The sequence below is a fragment of the Molossus molossus genome, unplaced genomic scaffold, assembly GCF_014108415.1.
Source record: "Molossus molossus isolate mMolMol1 unplaced genomic scaffold, mMolMol1.p scaffold_m16_p_14, whole genome shotgun sequence".
NCBI classification, from domain to species: Eukaryota; Metazoa; Chordata; class Mammalia; order Chiroptera; family Molossidae; genus Molossus; species Molossus molossus.
Genome location: NW_023425349.1, coordinates 51125499 through 51143122, shown reverse-complemented (window position 1 = coordinate 51143122; position 17624 = coordinate 51125499). Strand labels below are relative to the sequence as shown.

General features: G+C 38.5%; 1 protein-coding gene across 1 annotated transcript in view; it reads left to right on the top strand.

The window, feature by feature from the left end:
* Positions 1-5715: 5715 nt before the first annotated feature.
* Positions 5716-17624, top strand: part of CUNH9orf135 (chromosome unknown C9orf135 homolog) — a 79150-nt gene continuing 67241 nt past the window's right edge. The window contains exon 1 of the mRNA XM_036262099.1: positions 5716-5867. Coding sequence (XP_036117992.1) covers positions 5716-5867 — 152 coding nt within the window. The remainder of the gene's footprint in view (positions 5868-17624) is intronic.

Sequence of the window (17624 nt, the reverse complement as noted above, 5' to 3'; positions counted from 1 at the left end):
CAGCACTTCAAAGTAATATGATTATAAATGCTATTTTGGGGTGTTTGCAACAGCAATAACATGATAAAAAGGTATCTGTGATTTCTATTTGTGACAAAGTCATAAGCATTGCTAATGCCATTGTGGTCTGTTTCCTACATTAGTAATTTAAGAAAATATAAATTTCAATTAGAGGTCAATGAAAATAAAACTATATGTTTTTTGTTTTGGTCTGAGTTTTGAATTTTAGAAACAATACTTACTCTCAATATTTTCATGTAAATGATGCATGTTAAGTAAAATAGTCAAATGATATGTAGTTAGAAAAAATTTTAATTTATTATAAAATAATTTTTTAAGATTAATTTTTCATTTGTTGGAAAATAAGCCAAACTTTAACTATAATTAATTAGTGCTTTATTACACTGGGGACAGTATTGAGTAAAGACTGAGTTGGGAATCCAACTGTCTGCATTTAAATCTTGTCTTCATTATTTAGTAGCTGCATAATTTTGGAAAGTCACTAGAATTAAGTAAGCCCTATTTTTCATCTTTGAAATAGTTCCAAATGCGCAAGGCTGTGGTGATCATGAAATGAGATAATACATGTTGATATGCCTCGTATTGTGCATAGTAACTGGAAAGTACTAAACGAATGCTGGCTTCTCTTTTTCTTGATTACCACCCAGGTTCCGTGCGTCTTGCTACACACTGGAGATGCCAAAATGATGGTGTCCTCATGTCACTCTAGCAGGAATATAGGCATATAAATAATTAACTTTTGTACAGTGTGATGGGTGACATAAAACTTCTTCAAGGTGTTGCAGGAGCACAGAGGAGGGAGTGACCAGTTCGAGCTGGAGAAGGTGGGGTGGGTCGTGGGGAAGAAGACACACTTCCACAGAGAAGTTGAAGTACGGTGCCAGAGCAGTTGGTTGGTTTCCCTAAGGGTCCACCATCACCCAGCCTCAGTTTATCCATATGAGAAGGTCAGAAGATAGAGGGGAAGGAGAACAGTCATGAAGATTTCTTTGCAGAGAATTGGCACAATGTGATAGTCTCCTGTTCTCCTTTTTCATTCAAGTCAAGTGAGGGGGCATTTTAAATTCTCTCCGAGAGCTTGACACATACCCCAGGGATTTGAAGCACTTGGTAAGGGGTGCGAATTTGTAGTCTAGAACTGCCTAAAGATCCTCCTGGAGCTGTGGACGATGGCAGTGTGGAGAGAAGCAGCCTCTGCTGCCAGGGTTTGGATGGTACCAAAAATGCTGAATGTTTCCTGTGAGCAAGAATGGACATTGGATAGATTAGTTGGGCATGAACCAATTTCAAAGGACTCTGCCCAATAGTATGCCTGCTAGGTTGATGCTAAAGAAGGATATTTAATTAACAGAGGAAATGGCCCTATAAGTTTTATATATGCCAACTGAACGTGGGAAACTCAAAATCATGCAAAACTCAGACAGTCCTTCAAGGTTCAGAAAGTTTTCCAACTCCTCCCTCAGCTCCCCACCTCTACCCCAGACAGAGCCTCTGGGCGCCCACAGCTGTGTGCTAGGCTTACTCAGCAACCGGCAACCTCCTGCGTGCGCCTGGCTCTCTGGGCGAAGCCTTTCAGTCAGTTCATTTCCAGCCTGCTCACCCAGCAGCGGGGGGTGGGTCTTGTGGGGAATATGGGAAAATGTCCACCCTCACCAGGAGCAGAAAGGAGCCCAAATGCAACTCCTTTCTTCTTCCCTGGGAGAAAAGCTTCCTTTATTCACACGAAAGACCATGAGGAACAAAGAAAGCCACAACAATATTGAACTTAATTTCAAGCACAAAATCCTTTCATGAGAACTGTTAACTGGTAGCTAAATTGTCTCTTGTTGATAATAAACAGTGAAGGTGCTGAAGAAACAAAGCAGCACAGGGAAGAAAGGAAGAAACCAAGGGCTCAGGTCATTTGTGAAAATGGATGTTCAGTCTTTGAATAATTAAGGATATCCAAAGTGTCAGGTATTAAAGAAATCCCTAATCTATACTTACGTTAGAGCATGTCATTACTAATCCAGGACATAAAAATTTTATTGAAATAGTTATGGACAATTCTGCCAAAGAATTTCACTTATTGGCTAGATTAGAAATCAAAACAGGGAAATGCTGAATTATAGAATACTATATGTTGAATATTTAATAAATTAATTCCCCATGCTGACAGTAGAAGTTCCAGAAATGCCTGTTGCATGACGGCACTTAATCAATAGTAGTTAATAAAAATGGCTTCAGAGCAAGTGAAAGCCCAATCGGTCTGCAATCCAAAGTAGAAGCATGGAGGAATCACACTCAAGGTTGAAATCATTCTGAGAAAGATTGTTGGTAGTTACAAGTAGTTAAAGGGAAGGAAAAAATTTTGAAGCTTTTGTCAGAGTCGATGACTTTTTGAGGTTTGAGTTTTTAAGAATGAGTTTATTCGTAGAAATTTTGGCCCTGGTTTATAAGCTTTATTATTTTTCTTTCGTAGCTTTCATATCACTTTGAATTATGCCAGAATTTTAGCAACAGATTCTAACTCTAAAATCCATATCACATCTCAAAAGAGGAAGAAGAGGAGGAGGAAACAGAGAGAAGAAAGGAGGAAACAAAGAAGGGGGAGAAGAAGAGAAGGAGTAGGGCGTGGAAGAGGGAAGCATGACCACACACTTCTCATTCATTTTGACATAGTAGATGGATTCCGACATTTGTATGTAAAATATTCAAAAGTGTATCCCTGGATAGATGTATAGTGGATAACAGGAGGCCCCTATTCCTGGAGAACTAAAAATAAATACATACATACATACTATGCTAGTCTTGATTGGACAGAAATAGTTTTAAATTTAAATACAAGCTTAATTTTCTTATGTAATTAAAATTTTTGTCTCCCAGCTGAAATGAATGACGTGGCAGAGAGAAGAAATGGGAGAACATGCTGATGGTGACTGGAAGTTCCTGGGCAGGGGCTTTCATGAGTATTGAGCAGATGAATTGTTAAGACAGGAAGGGAAAGAGATGAAGGATTTGCCTCCATGGTCATCTACATCTGGCTCATGTACATCAATTTTAGGTTTGCTGTCCTGCTCTGGTCTACTGGGCAACTTCTTTAAGGATCTGATCATGCTACTCAAGAAATATATTAGACTAGGCTCAGATGATGTGGTTCCCACTTCTTGGATTGGTCAGCCTGCACTTATCCTACAGGAAAGTCCTATTTGAGCCACCCGAGCTGTAATGTTCTTACCCCAAAGCTATTATGGTGAAAAGAGATTAATATAAATAGAAGACATTGCTTTAAGCCTTATACTTCATTGGTTTGGTGAAGTTTGAGGAAAACAGGAATAAGTCAAGTGTGCTGAGGATCAGTGATTTCACATTCATAAAGCATAAAGCTTATTAAAGGTTTTGAAGTGAAAAGATTTTGTATGAATAAAAAACCATTGTTATCACTGGTAACATATCTAGATATCTTGCCAACATTTTTCTGATTCAGATTATTAGGTTTCATATTAGAACATGATAAAAAGATATTTATTAAAAAGACTTTGTAAACAGGCAAAGCTTGAAAAACAGTGACTATACTTAGGAAATTTCACCCCAAAACAATCACATTTTAGGGTGCTTTTCCCAAATGATAAGAACAAAGTTAGGATGTAATAATAGCACTAATTGAAATTTAATTGAGGGCTGCATATTTATTAGGCAATGTTTCAACCACTTTAAAGGTAGTTGTTATCTTATGTAATTCTTATAAAACTCTGCTGCAAATAAAATATTCCTATTTTACTGATAAAGATTAAACAACCCAAAAATTGTACAGAATATACTGATGTATACAAAAAAAAGTGAAAAGCATCTGAATTTGAAGGTATCAGAGAGTTAATCTCCTATATCCCAACATGAGAATGTTGAAAAGTATTTAGTAGACACAGAAGACAATAAAGCTTATAAAGTTGTTTTAAAAGGGGAAGAGAGTAGTATAACAAAAAAGCATATTTGTAGACTCAAATAGGCTGTCAGCTTAGTTTAAGGAACTCTAAAATAACAAGCTATCTTTTGCTTGTTTTCTTAACTTACTGCTGTGTTGAAAAGCTTTTAAATCTCTGCAGCACCCGTGCAACACAGAAAGAGGTCTCAGCTCCAGGCAGCTCTGTCTCTACATCAGATTGGCTGTACAAACCTGACATCTTGGTTGCACATTTATTATGTTGCCACCACTTTAAGCATAAGTAAAATGAACACATAAACAAACAGATGATGGCAATGGTGGTAATATTTGGAGCAATAGCAATATGCTATGCTTTGTACAGAACTGAGCTTAACATAAATCTTATTTGCCCTTTTAAAACTAACATATTTTATTTCCATTCCTTCAAGAAGGGCTAAAATAGTGGTCAGCAAGCACTTAGCTGGCTTAACTGTGGCTGCTGTAAAATAGGGATCTCAGGTAACACAGGTACTCACATTGGGAAACCACAGGCCACAGAAAAGCACGTAATAGTTGTATGTAATCAAATTTAGGAAAACTGATCCAGAAAAGCACCTCACTATATAGGAGTGCTGTAACAAATCGTTTGCAAACTAGGGAACATATTTATAGTGTGAAATCTCTTAAATTGTCTACTTTTAAATTTGAATTTTTGTGTACATGTGGTCTTCATAAAGGAAGATACTTCTTGAAATTTGTGAAAACCCAGGTAAATCTAAAATAATCAAACATAATATTCCTTCTTTCATTCAACACTGGAAGGGTGCCATGTACTAAAAGCACTGTGCCAGGCAAGAGGGATGGCCATGGGCCATGATTAAGTCCATTACTACCCTTACAGTGTTCAGCTGAGGTTGGGGAGGAGAATTCTGAAGTGTTAAATATTCTTTACTTGGAAAGCAAAATATGAAATAACCACTTTATTTCTATAAGACAGTTTCCCTATGATTTCTTGAAGGCAATGCCATAGATAATTATTCTGAAATCTTGCATATAACCCACAACACAATAATGTTACAAAAATATGCTTTAAACCATAAGAACTTATTAAGTCTTAGGGAGCTAAATGTCCTGGAGCCCTACACTATACTTAGAATTTGAAGAGACTTCAGATCCTTGTGTTCACCCCACCCCTTCTACAGTCCCACACCCTCCTTCTTTTTCAGAGGAAGAAATTTGTATTCCGAAAGGCTTGAAAGCAGCTGAAACTGGAACCAGCCAGGTTTCATCATCAGACTTTTTAGCTGAATGATTCGGTTCCTTCTCTTTCTCAGTTAGAAAATCTATATAGAAATGACACATTTTAGGGTTTGAGGGTTGTTTTCTTGTTCCCTTTTAGTCAAACTTGTAAGCAGAGGTACGGTGACAACAAATGATGGGTGGTAAAAAGAACTTATGCAAGGATAGCGGAAACAAACCACTCTCCGGAGTCTGGTCCCATTAGCCCTTAACTGACCCACGGCTCCCCCTTAAACTCACGAGATTAGGTTTGTGAGCGGGCGAAACTACAGGTCCCAAGATGCAGATCCTTTTTCTTCCTCCTATGTAGTCCGGACACCCCGCTCGTTGCATTCTGGGAAATGTAGTTTCCTTTGGGATCCACCCCTCCATTGACACCCCGCCCCAGGTTGCTTAGGAGACGAGAGACGCCGAATAGTGGTCATTGTCTGCTCTGGGCAAAACAAGTGCAGAGGGAAGTCGATTTCTCTGAGGTCTGCACTTCGAGGGCGGCCATGGACAGATTTGACAGCTCCCTCCAGGACTTTTGCAGCAGTAGGCAATACCAGTTTGAGCTCGGACCCACGGATTTGCTGGAGCGCAAGGGCTCTCTGACCCTCCGCTCCCATCACAAAAAGTACTCGAAGCCGGTGCTGGTGTGTTCCTGGTGAGCGAGCTCTCCGAAATTCCCTGTCTCTGATAATGGAAGAGGGAGAAGAGCAGAAGAGATGAGGAGGAGAGGAAAGGAAAGTCATAGAGAGAGGACAGGGGTGGAGAGGAGGGGATAAACAGAAGAGAATGAGAATAGAGGAAGGGAACAGGAGAAAGAAGGGGCAAGAATGAAGAGGTGAGAAAGAAAAGGATGAGACAAAAGAGGGAACTGGGAGAGGAGAGAAAAGAAAGGGAACATCTTCAAAGGAGAGATGGAGAGGGTAGGAATGAAAGTTGGGGAAGGAGGAGAACATAGGAGACTCGCCAAGAGTAGCTCCCCAGCACATACTGAGACGACCTTCGCCAGCTCCCTGGCCACCAGAGGTCATAGATCACCCACACTCAGGATCGACTGGAGCGTGGTTGCAGAGGCCTGGAAATCTTGTTTCTGAGACCGCTACTTACACACAAAAGGCAGTGTCCAGGGACACAGCAGGAGGGAGATATTTGTTCAGATGATGACCTCCAGGACTGTCATTTGGGAGGCAATAAGGGACACTGAATGATTTGAAAGATGTTCCTGAACATCATTTAGGCTACTAGGACTCTTTTGGCCAAAGACTGCAAACTGGTTTCCCACGGGGTAAGGCCAACAGTTTGTTTGGCATGCACTGTTTTCATTTTTTCTTTTAAATAATTGCCCTCATTTATTTTTTATTTTATTTTATTTTCAATATGTTTTTATTGATTTTTTTTTTTTTTTAAGCAAGAAAGGGAAAGAGAGTAGAAACACTGAAGAGACATACATCAATTGGCTGCCTCCTGCACACCCCCTACTGGGGATCAGCTCACAACTTTGGGCATGTGCCCTGACTGGGAATCAAACCAGGACCTCTCAGTCCACGGGACAATGCTCAATCCACTGAGCCACACTGGCTGGGCTAATTGCCCGCATTTAAAACCAGAAGATTACACATAAAAATGCAAAATTGTGTCCTTTCTTGAAAAGCTGAAAGGCTGGGCAACAGGATTTTATTCTTCCTAGCAACTATAAATGTACTGGAGCTGAGTGCTAGTTACTAAAGATGATAGTTCTCTTTGATAATTTCACTCATGCAGGTTCTTGCCTGGCTCCAGAAGGCATTTGTTTTACATCCTTTGCTTTAGACCTTGAGCTTTAAATTCACTTAGAGATTCTTTTGTTTTACTAAACATTGCAATAACCAATAGCAAAACCATAACATATAACTGGGAGAAAAACGGGGACTTTTAAGGCAATTACGATTCTGTTTCTTGGGTCAATTTTACTGTCTATACTATTGACAATAATTCCTTTTAGTATTTGGAATTCTCTGGGGGAGAGAGCAGGAAGAGAAAAGTGAAAAGAGTCTCAAATCTTATCTCTTTTATACTTTTGCCATTGAATGATGAATGATTTTGACTTAGCCCTAAAGCTAAGCCCTGCTTGATCCTCTTCATTTATACAATGTATGAGCCCTGCAGTTTCTGTCTTGCAAACTTTCTACAGCCCATTCCTTACTTCTCCAAAGCCTTCCTTTTACTTCTCATCTCTAAACCTGACTGCCTATTTTAAATTCAGTGTGAGAGGTTATATATATTTGAAATTCAAAGCTACATTGGGAAACAAAATCCGCTTTTAGCCTCATACAGGGCTTACCTCACGGCTCTCAAGCAAAACACTTAGCTCTTCCATGATTCTGTTACTACATAAGGATTTAGGTCATGATATAAATCACTACTAGAAATGATTGTTACAGAGAAAGATCTTTTTCAAGTGGATAGTGCTTTGTACTTTTCTCCATTGCTATGAGAAGTTGCCTTGTGAACATTGTAGACATCAATAGCAAAACCACAGAAGAATATAAATGAGAAGGAGGTGAGGAACTTGGTAGGGGAGAAGGGTGGTGTAATGCTGAAAGTCATTCTGGCCACTGCTGGAAATATAGAGAGTTCTCATACTGTTGGTTTTAGAAAAAAGGTTTGGGAGCAGGAAGAAATAAGAGACACTGAGATGGATAAAGGATATTCAGTGAGATAATTTGTATAAAGCATTTAGCATCATGCTTGGCACATAGTAAGCAGTCAATAATATGTGGCAGCTAATACTATTTATTTAGGATAACATAATGGTTAAACGCTTGGGCTCTAGGTTGAACACCAGCTTTACCACTTTCCATATGACAAGTGACATGACCACTCTGGGCCTCTCTTTCTGCAACTATGAAATGGGGATGATAGGATTCTTGTAAGATTAAACAAAGTATTGTATGTGAAGCACTTTTAACATATAGCCTGGCAAACAGTAAGCACAATAATTGATATATACATATATAGGACGTGTTCATTGACCTCAAGGAATTTTATAGGCCAGTAAAGAGAATGTCAATAATCCTATTTGCGCAAAATAGAGATGAGTATATGAGGCTGCAGGAATAGGAAGGGAAGGTTAGTGTGTGTGGGGGGGGGGGGAGGGGGGCTAGTTTTCTGAGCAGGTTTTAGAAAGAAGAATAGGTGCTTCATAAGCACAAAAGAAAACAGGCAAATGCAATGGAATAGTAAGAAGCAGCATCATAGGGAAATAGAAATAGTTGTCGGTAGTGGGCAAATACAGCTGATTCTCATCATTTGTGGATTTAGCATTTACAAATTCGTCTACTTGCTAAAATTTATTTGTAACCCCAAATTAATACTTGTAATGTTTTCTTGGTCATTTAAGGACATGTGCAGAGAGGCAAATGTTTTGAGTCACTGCCCACACACATTCCCAGTTGAGGTCAGACAAAGTGACATTCTGTCTTCTTGTTTCAGTGCTCATACTGTGAATGAGTATTGTTTTCGAAGTCTATTTGGTGCCATTTTTTTTTTTTTTGCATTTTTGTGCTTTTTGAAGGTGATTTCATTGTTAAAATGGTCCTGCAGCATAGAGCTGAAGTGCTGTCTAGTGTTCCTTAGTGCAGGAAGTGTGTGATGTGGAGAAAAGTAGTGTGTTACATAAGCTTCATTCAGGCATAAGTTACAGTGCTACTGGCTGTGAGTTCAATGTGAATGAATCAACAATATATATTAAATAAGAAGTCTTCAAATAGAAGCACACATAAAACCAGGTTTTATGGTTGATGAGGATGGCTCACAAGCACCAAATTCTGTATCTCTGAGCCGGCTATACTGCTGGCATTCTTTTTTTCTTCCCATATCCCACCAGTCACCAAGATCTGTCCTTAAAAAATAAACTGCTTGGCCCTGGCCGGTTTGGCTCAGCGGTTAGAGCATCGGCCTGCGGTCCTGAGAGACCCAGGTTCGGTTCCCGCTAAGGGCACGTACCTCGGTTGCAGTTTGTCCCCGGCCCTGGTTGGGTCGTGTGGGTGGCAGCCACTCGATGTGTCCCTTTCACGTCGATGTTTCTCTCTCTTTCTCTCCCTCCCACACTCTATCTGAACAAAAAATGAAAAAATGTCCTCGGGTGAAGATAATAAAAAAATAAAATAAATAAAAAAATAAACTGCTTGAAGTTCAAATTGTGTAAGCTTCCAAACAAATAATGTCTTTGACCATTTTGTTTTTATGCATTCTGATCACAATTGTTTGCTTTATATTGACTTATTTTATTATATATTGAAGCTTTTATTATACTTTAGTATTTTATTAAAGATGAACACCTACTGTTCATGACACCATCTGGATGGCCTTTCAACTGAGTATTTGATAAATTAAGTGCCTACACCTATGGGTTTGCAAAACAGAATTGGTGACTGGGAGAAATTCTGACTTGTCTAGTTTAAGCTTTTGGATGATTCCTATTTTCTGTTTATGTGGCATGTAATACCAATCTGTTTGACTTCACTACATATATTTAAAATGGTTGTGTGTAACAGATATAATGAAGTGATATGCGCAGAATGGTTTTTAGAGGTATCGCTGGCCTATTACTGGGATGAGACATTGCCCAAGCGCCATGTCTTCCTTGCAGCTTGAGTGGTGGATGGAGAGCCATGTCACTGCATCGCGCCTTGATGCTTCTGCGTGAGAGAAGCCTTTCCAGAGTGTATCTTTCTCTAGTCATTTCTGTAGCATTTATGGAGCTATATCATCAGATGATTGCATCAGAAATCCTTAATTGAGGGAAAATTATCTCTTGGGATATCTTCCCACTCACTGGAATATGTAATAGTAAGAACCAGAACAATTGTATTTATCCTTAGTAAACGCTCTAGTGTGAGGCTAGTTCTTATTTATTTATTTATTTATTTATTTATTTATTTATTTTCTTCTCTTCTCTTCTTGGCCAAATCAACATTCAGTAATAAGTGATGATAATTTAAAGCAAAAAAAAAAAAAAAAAAGTCATTTTCATCCCCATGGAGATAGTTCATGTTCTGGTCTCCATGGTGACAGAGTTTTAAGGGCTCAGGTTAATTTTATGTATTTGTTATTTCAATTACTTTTCTCTCCTTCCTAAATTAAAGAGCTGGGCATTTTATACTCTCCCAACCCTCCCCTGTAATAGAAAGAAAAGAGAAAAAGAATGGGAAAAAAAGGAAGAAAAATAAAATATGATAATTGTGGGGTAGGGCTAACATGAATCCATAAAAACCAGAGTTGATTTTTATAGCCATAATCCTGATACAACAGGATGACATCAAAACATGTTTAGTCACCTCTGCATAAGTGAGCTTAGAGAGGTATAATGCATTAGATTTCTGATTAGAATGGTAAAGAATTTAAAATGGGAGCTAAGCTGTGCTTTTCCTAGTTGTAGTGTGTGGTTTACCAGGGACTAACAGATAATAAGGAGATTTTAAAGTAATCTAGGGACAAATGATATTTACCCTTTAAAAAATATTTTTAATTCTTAACTCATACTTTAAAAAAATCTAAATTATAATATCACGTGACCTTTTGAGATGATGTAATAGTAGACCAATGACATGGAAATGTATTCACTGACTAGTGGGTAGTAGAATTAGACATCTGCATACAACTGAAATGCAAATGTAAAATTTATTTTCTAAAACCGATCCTCATGGCTTTTCAACTGTTTGTTACTTGAGAAAAATTCAAGCATGCCAATTAAAGAGTATCTCTGTCCCCTCAAGTTAGATTAAAAGTCTCTTTCAGAACAGTGCCCCCTCTTTCTGAGTCCTTCATCCTCTACCCTCTACTTCTGCATGTATATGAGGGACTGAGGTTATGTGATATTTGGGGGGGAGGGGCTGAGGCTCCTGAATCTAAGTGTGGGTCCTTATCCTTCATTCAACATCTTTGCCTCCTAGTGGTGAATTTGTGACTAATCAACTTTGTTGAGGACCTGCTTGCAGACTCAGTTCCACTTTGGCTCTTTCTGGTGCTGCAGATCCGTGTGTCGGGTTTGTCCTTCCTCAGTCCCTGACTTGGCAGTCACCAGACAACCGCTGTGGTAGGCGCATCTCTACCCCTCACCATGGCAGCCCTGTAGCTGGCCCACTGACACTCAGCTTCCATCAGAGGTCCTGTGGAGTGGGTCTGCATCGGCCATGGTTTGCCCAGGACAGGTTGGCTCCCATTGGCCTGAGATATATTAAAAATCCTTCTTGCATTTTCTAAAGTGATCTGCTTTAAAATATAAATTCTTAGACCACTCTATCTGTCCCATGTGTGGGAGCTCCTGGGTCTTGTTGTTAATATAAACTTAAGAAATCTGATCCTTTTATTTCTCAACAATGCCTGAGATTCAAGAAAAAAAATATCTCCCTCAGCAGTCAAAAAATTCCATTTTGTTAGAAGTTAATCAGCAACACTTTATTTTTCTTCATATTCCTGGCACGACAGTCCTAAATGTTCCCAAGGCAGATGTGGATACCTCTGATTTATTACAGCAAAAGTTATTTTATTTTATTTTATTTTTTAATTTATATATTTTTTATCCTCACCTGAGGGCATTTTATGATATTTTATTCAGATAGAGTGGGAGGGGGAGAGAGAGAGAGAAACATGGATGTGAAAGGGACACATCGAGTGGCTGCCACCCGCACCACCCAACCAGGGACAGGGACAAACTGCAACCGAGGTACATGCCCTTAGTGATAACCGAACCCGGGTCTCTCTGGACCGCAGGCCAACGCTCTAACTGCTGAGCCAAACTGGCCAGGGCACAAAAGTTATTTTGAAGAGTCAAGAAAAGAGAAGTACAAAGATTAATGTTTAAAAATATAACCTTACTTTAAGTGAGCAAAAAATGACAGTATGTACTGGATTCTTTTCTTTAAAAATGTGTCTATATGAAAAGAGACTAAAAGGATATTCACCATGTAACACAAAAATATATACAGCTGAATGGTGGATTTATGGATTATTTGTCCTTTTCTTTTAAATTTTTTTCTTTATTAATTTTAGAGAGAGAAGAAAGGAGAGGGAGAGAGAGAGATAGAAACATTAATGAGAAAGAACATCAATTGGCTGCCTCCTGCCTGCCCCTCACTGGGAATTTGGCCCACGACCCGGGCATGTGCCCTGACCGGGAATCGAACCAGCAACCTCTTGGTGCATGCATCTACGCTTAACCACTGAGCCACACCAGCAGGGCCTTTTCTTTTTTACTCTTTGTCACTTCTACATTTTCCTTAAGGAACATATAGTATTTTCATAAACATAAATTAAAATTATTTGAAAAATTTGATATCATTGCCTATATCTTTTCCCCTGAAGCAAACATTCTCTAAATGACCAGAATTTAGACACAATACTTCATTTCTTTTAGAGTCTGAGTCACTCTTCATAATTTATTATAAGTCTTTTTAAAATATCTTTTTAATTGCTAGTTTATATTGGATGAAAAGGATGATGCTATTCACATTCATCTGGTTTAACCACCCTTTCTGTCTGTGTTCTATAATGGTAGATCCTATGCCATGGTTATTTTTAATCTAGTCCTACGTTCTTATTCTTCAACATACACACATACCCACAAATGCTTTTGAATGTAATAATTCCTTTGGATGGAAGCACCTTATTTTCTATTTTTCAAGATAAAATCCAGGAGACTGCATCCTTTTTTCCTGACTATATTTTTCTTTCAATGCTATTCTCTTTTATGAAGTGTCAATCAAATTCTTTTTCTAAAAGTTTGTGATTATAGAATTGTTGTGCCTTGACCTATGTGTAAGGTTTTGCCCAACTTGACTGGCAAAGTTTTGCTTGCAGTATGAACCCTTGTAAGGCAAACATTGCAGGACAGGTATTTTCCCATGTGGGTGGCTCTTGGATTAGGAAATATCATTGCTGTATACAAGTACCTCTGCTAAGCCAATCTCCTACCCTTGGGACCATTTCCCACCAGGGCCCTAGGAGCCACCAGAGCCCCCTCCTTACTATAATTCTGCTGTATTCGTCCCTTCGTGGACAGTCACAGTACTTTTGCACCAAGTTTTCTTTCTCTGACCTCACTGATGATCCCTTCTAGTCAAGGGTAAGGGGAGTGAGGGAGAAGGTAGGAAGAAGGTGGGGCTCAGTGATAAGGAGAGGTTCAGTCTATTAACACTGGGCCTAAGCTCAGGATTTTTAATAGCACTAGAACTGGTATTGTTAGGTAAACTTCTCTGAGTTGACCTGGGAATTCACTTCATTGGTATCATTTTCTGTGTGTATTGGTCAGTCTTTTGGGTGCAAGTGACAAATACTCAGCTTCCACTAGCCTAAAAAAGCAAGAGAATGAATTAGCTCATGACATTCATAGAAAGATTGAAACCAGATAAGAGGAGCAGGGAACAACTGGAATAAGGGGTGCAAATGCAACCAGGTCTCGCTTCGTTCTTCCTCTCTCCTTCTCTTTGTGTGTTTGCTTCATCTTATCATTGAAAACTATGGAAAACACGGCTGCACCCGCTCTGGAATTTATACTTTACATCTTCATCCCACAAAGAAAGATCTATTTCAAGGTATTTTCAGTTCAGAATCCAGAAATTCCACATCAGATATCCATTCCTGGGCCAAGTTTTTGTTTGGGCTCATCTGACCAGACAAGATTAGATGGAAATATGATAGCTCTCTGGTAGCCAGGGGTGAGGTAGACCAACCCAGGAGAAAGAAGTGCTGGGCTGGCAATCCCCTAGATGTCCACTATTTCCCATTGTATCTCCTAGATGTCTACTGTATCCCATCCTATCATCTAGATGTCTACTGTATCCCATCCTATCGTCTAGATGTCGACTGTATCCCATCCTATCGTCTAGATGTCTACTGTATGCCATCCTATCGTCTAGATGTCTACTGTATGCCATCCTATCGTCTAGATGTCTACTGTATCCCATCCTATCGTCTAGATGTCTACTGTATCCCATCTTATCCTCCAGATATCTATTGTATCCCATCCTATCTTTTAGATGTCTACTATGTAACTAGATAGTTAGTATAGTGAAGAATGAATTCCAAATTCCAAAGACCTAACTTTATAGCAAAAGTTTAAAATACAACCTATTACTTCAACAGTTACATTACTTTTACAGGCTATCTTCCATTTATAGTAAGTTATTCTCATGTTCCATTCATGATAGTGATACAAAGATTCCTTTAAAAAATAAACACAGTGCCCTGGCCGGTTATGCTCAGTGGTTAGAGCGTTGGCCTGCGGTCCAGAGAGACCAAGGTTCGGTTCCCGAGGGGCACGTATCTCGGTTGCAGTTTGTCCCCGGTCCTGGTTGGGTCATGCGGGTGGCAGCCACTCAATGTGTCCCTTTCACATCGATGTTTCTCTCTCTCTCTCTTCCTCCCACTCTACCTGAACAAAAAATGGAAAAATGTCCTCAGGTGAGGATAAAATAAATAAATAAAATAAAATAAAATAAAATAAAATAAAATAAAATAAAATAAAATAAAATAAAAAACAACCTATTAATATATTGGGGATTTTCTACATTTGCTATTATTTTGACTTTAAACTATGTTCCTCTCTCCCCAACCCAAACCAGTACAAACCCAATTTTTAAAAATTGGCCTTAGATTTAATGAACAGAAAACAGAAATCTTGTATACAGATTAGATGAACAGATCTTTATGGTGTTTTGAAAAAGTAAGCTCTGAATAAATTTGAATATTTTGTTACTGTTTTTGATAGACACTAATCTTTTATTACTGTTTTCTTTATTGTATTTGAAATACAAATTCATTTTAATTGTTATTAGTCACACCATGTATCTTTATGTTGTTTAACTGAGTTTTGAAGCATTAATAAAAATAATTAATTGGCAGGCAAATTATGTTTCTTTGTTAAGGTGTTAGACCCCCAATCAGATTGTTCCAGGTTCAATAAAATGGAAGAATTAATATAACATCATTTATTTATTGCAAAGAATTTAGTCTCCTTTTATAGAAAGTGGTGGGAAAAATATTTTAAAATTACAATATATGAATTACTTGTCACAACTTTTTAAACACTTGAAAGAAACCAGTGAGATGCTTAGCCAGGACCCAGAAACATTATGTGAGCTTTTGAAAAAAAGTTCTTTAAAGAGCTCTTTTTATTTAAAATTTTTTTAAATGAAATTTATTGAGGTTACCTTGGTTACTAAGATTATATAGGTTTCAAGTATACAATTCTGTGATACATCATCTGTATATCACATTGTGTGCCCACCACCTGAAGTCAAATCTTCTTTGTCACCATATATTTAGTCCTACTTTACCCTTTCCTACCCCCACTCCCTTTGGTAACCACCATATTGCTGTCTCTGTCTATGAGTTTTTGTTTGTTTTTCTTGCTTGTTCATTTGTTTGAAGAGCTCTTTTTTGAATGCATTTGTTTATATATTTAGAACCCTGGCTATGTTGCAGGCACTCTGCTGGATCTGGGATTTGACAGTAAATAAGACATCCTCCCTGCCCTTAGGAGGTCAAGGTTATGGTGAGACAGGAATACAGACGGCTAACCAGGCAATTACTGTGCACTGTGATACATGCTACAAGCAGGGTGCTCTGGGAACATCCAAGAAGAGCACTTAGGCCTGTTGGATCGGGGAATGTTTTCTAGAGGAGGTTGTCTGAGTTTCTAGGATTTACGTGGAGAACTAAAGATGACACGTTAGTTTTTTTTTTTTTTTTTATCCTCACCTGAGGACATTTTTCCATTTTCTGTACAGATAGAGTGGGAGGGAGAGAGAGGAAGAGAGAGAGAGAGAGAAACATCGACGTGAAAGGGACACATCGAGTGGCTGCCACCCGCACGACCAACCAGGGCCGGGGACAAACTGCAACCGAAGTACGTGCCCTTAGCAGGAACCGAACCCGGGTCTCTCTGGACCGCAGGCCGACGCTCTAACTGCTGAGCCAAACCGGCCAGGGCGACACGTTAGTTTTTAACTGAGGTCATTACTACCCCTTCCTTCAGAATGTTTGGAAATATGTGTGGGCATTTTTGATTGCATAATGACTGGTATCTAGTTATGTCAAGTGTGTGACTCTTCATCCTAGTGGTGACCATACTGGCTAAATGGCATTTACCCATCTATCTATATGATGCCTAATCTACATATCCATGAGTCTACAGCCAGATGGGTAGGGAGAACAGAGCTAACGTGTCTAGGGTGAACACATTAAGGCTAGCTAGTTTGCATATGGACATTCATAGCAAGGGTGCAAACAGCAAAACCTCTAATAGATCTAGTCACGGAAAAGAAATTCCCCACTCATTACTGTATAAGAATCCTGAATTCAGATCATTGGCATCTGTTCTCATTGTAGGGGTTTATGCCAACAAAGCAGCCAAATTTCATTGCAGGCAATTTCTTACAGTTAAGACATTGTAGACTTCTACCCAGAACTCAAAATAATAAGTATATGTATTATGTGAATTATTAGAAAAATTTAGTCTAGATAGAGTGATTTTTTTTAATAGACTTTTTTATGTTAAACAATCCTATGATAAATATAAATAATTTGGAAAGGATACGTCTGGTTGGTTTACAGTTATGTTAAAGTGAGTATAGTGAAAGAAATGTTATCCACTATAGGTCTTCTTGCCCCAACCCAGGCTGATATATTTCTGACAAGTGAGCAGGTCAAGGCATGTCAAATGTTCTGCTAGACATTCAGGCACAAATAAGAAATTTCCTCTCACAATAAAACCAGCTGGGCCTAGTACTGTTTGGGAGGGTAATTCTTTTTTCTTTGACAACTTTCTCTATTACTTCTTTGAAAATGACCTGTTTAAACTTTTGTTCTCTACTGAGGACAATTTTGGTAAATTAATTTTCTTAGAAAGTTTTATGTTATCTAGCTCTCCAAATATATTTGCATAGAGTTATGGAAACTAGTCTTTAATGATTTAAATTTTTCTCTTCCATTTTGATGGCTATATCCTATTTTTAACAACTTTATTAAGATATAATTCACGTACCATACAAATCACCCTTTTAAAGTGTATAATTCAATGGCTCTTTGTGTAGTCACAGAGTTATACACCCATCAACACAATTGATTTTAGGACATTTTATTAACCCTAAAAGAAATGCTATTGCCCCCAAATTTCCCAGCCCACAAGCCCTAGCCAACCACTATTCTACTTTCTGTCTCTATAGATTTGCCTATAATGGACATTTCATATTAATGGAACTATATAATGGTCCTATGTGGCTGGCTTCTTTTATTGGCATAATGTTACATGTTGTAACAGCATGTATGAATAGCTCATTTATTTTAATTGTTTAATAGTAGTCCACTGTGTAGATATTACATCCCTCTATTTTTTGTACCATCCCCTTTCCTTGTTCTTAATTTTTCAGATAGG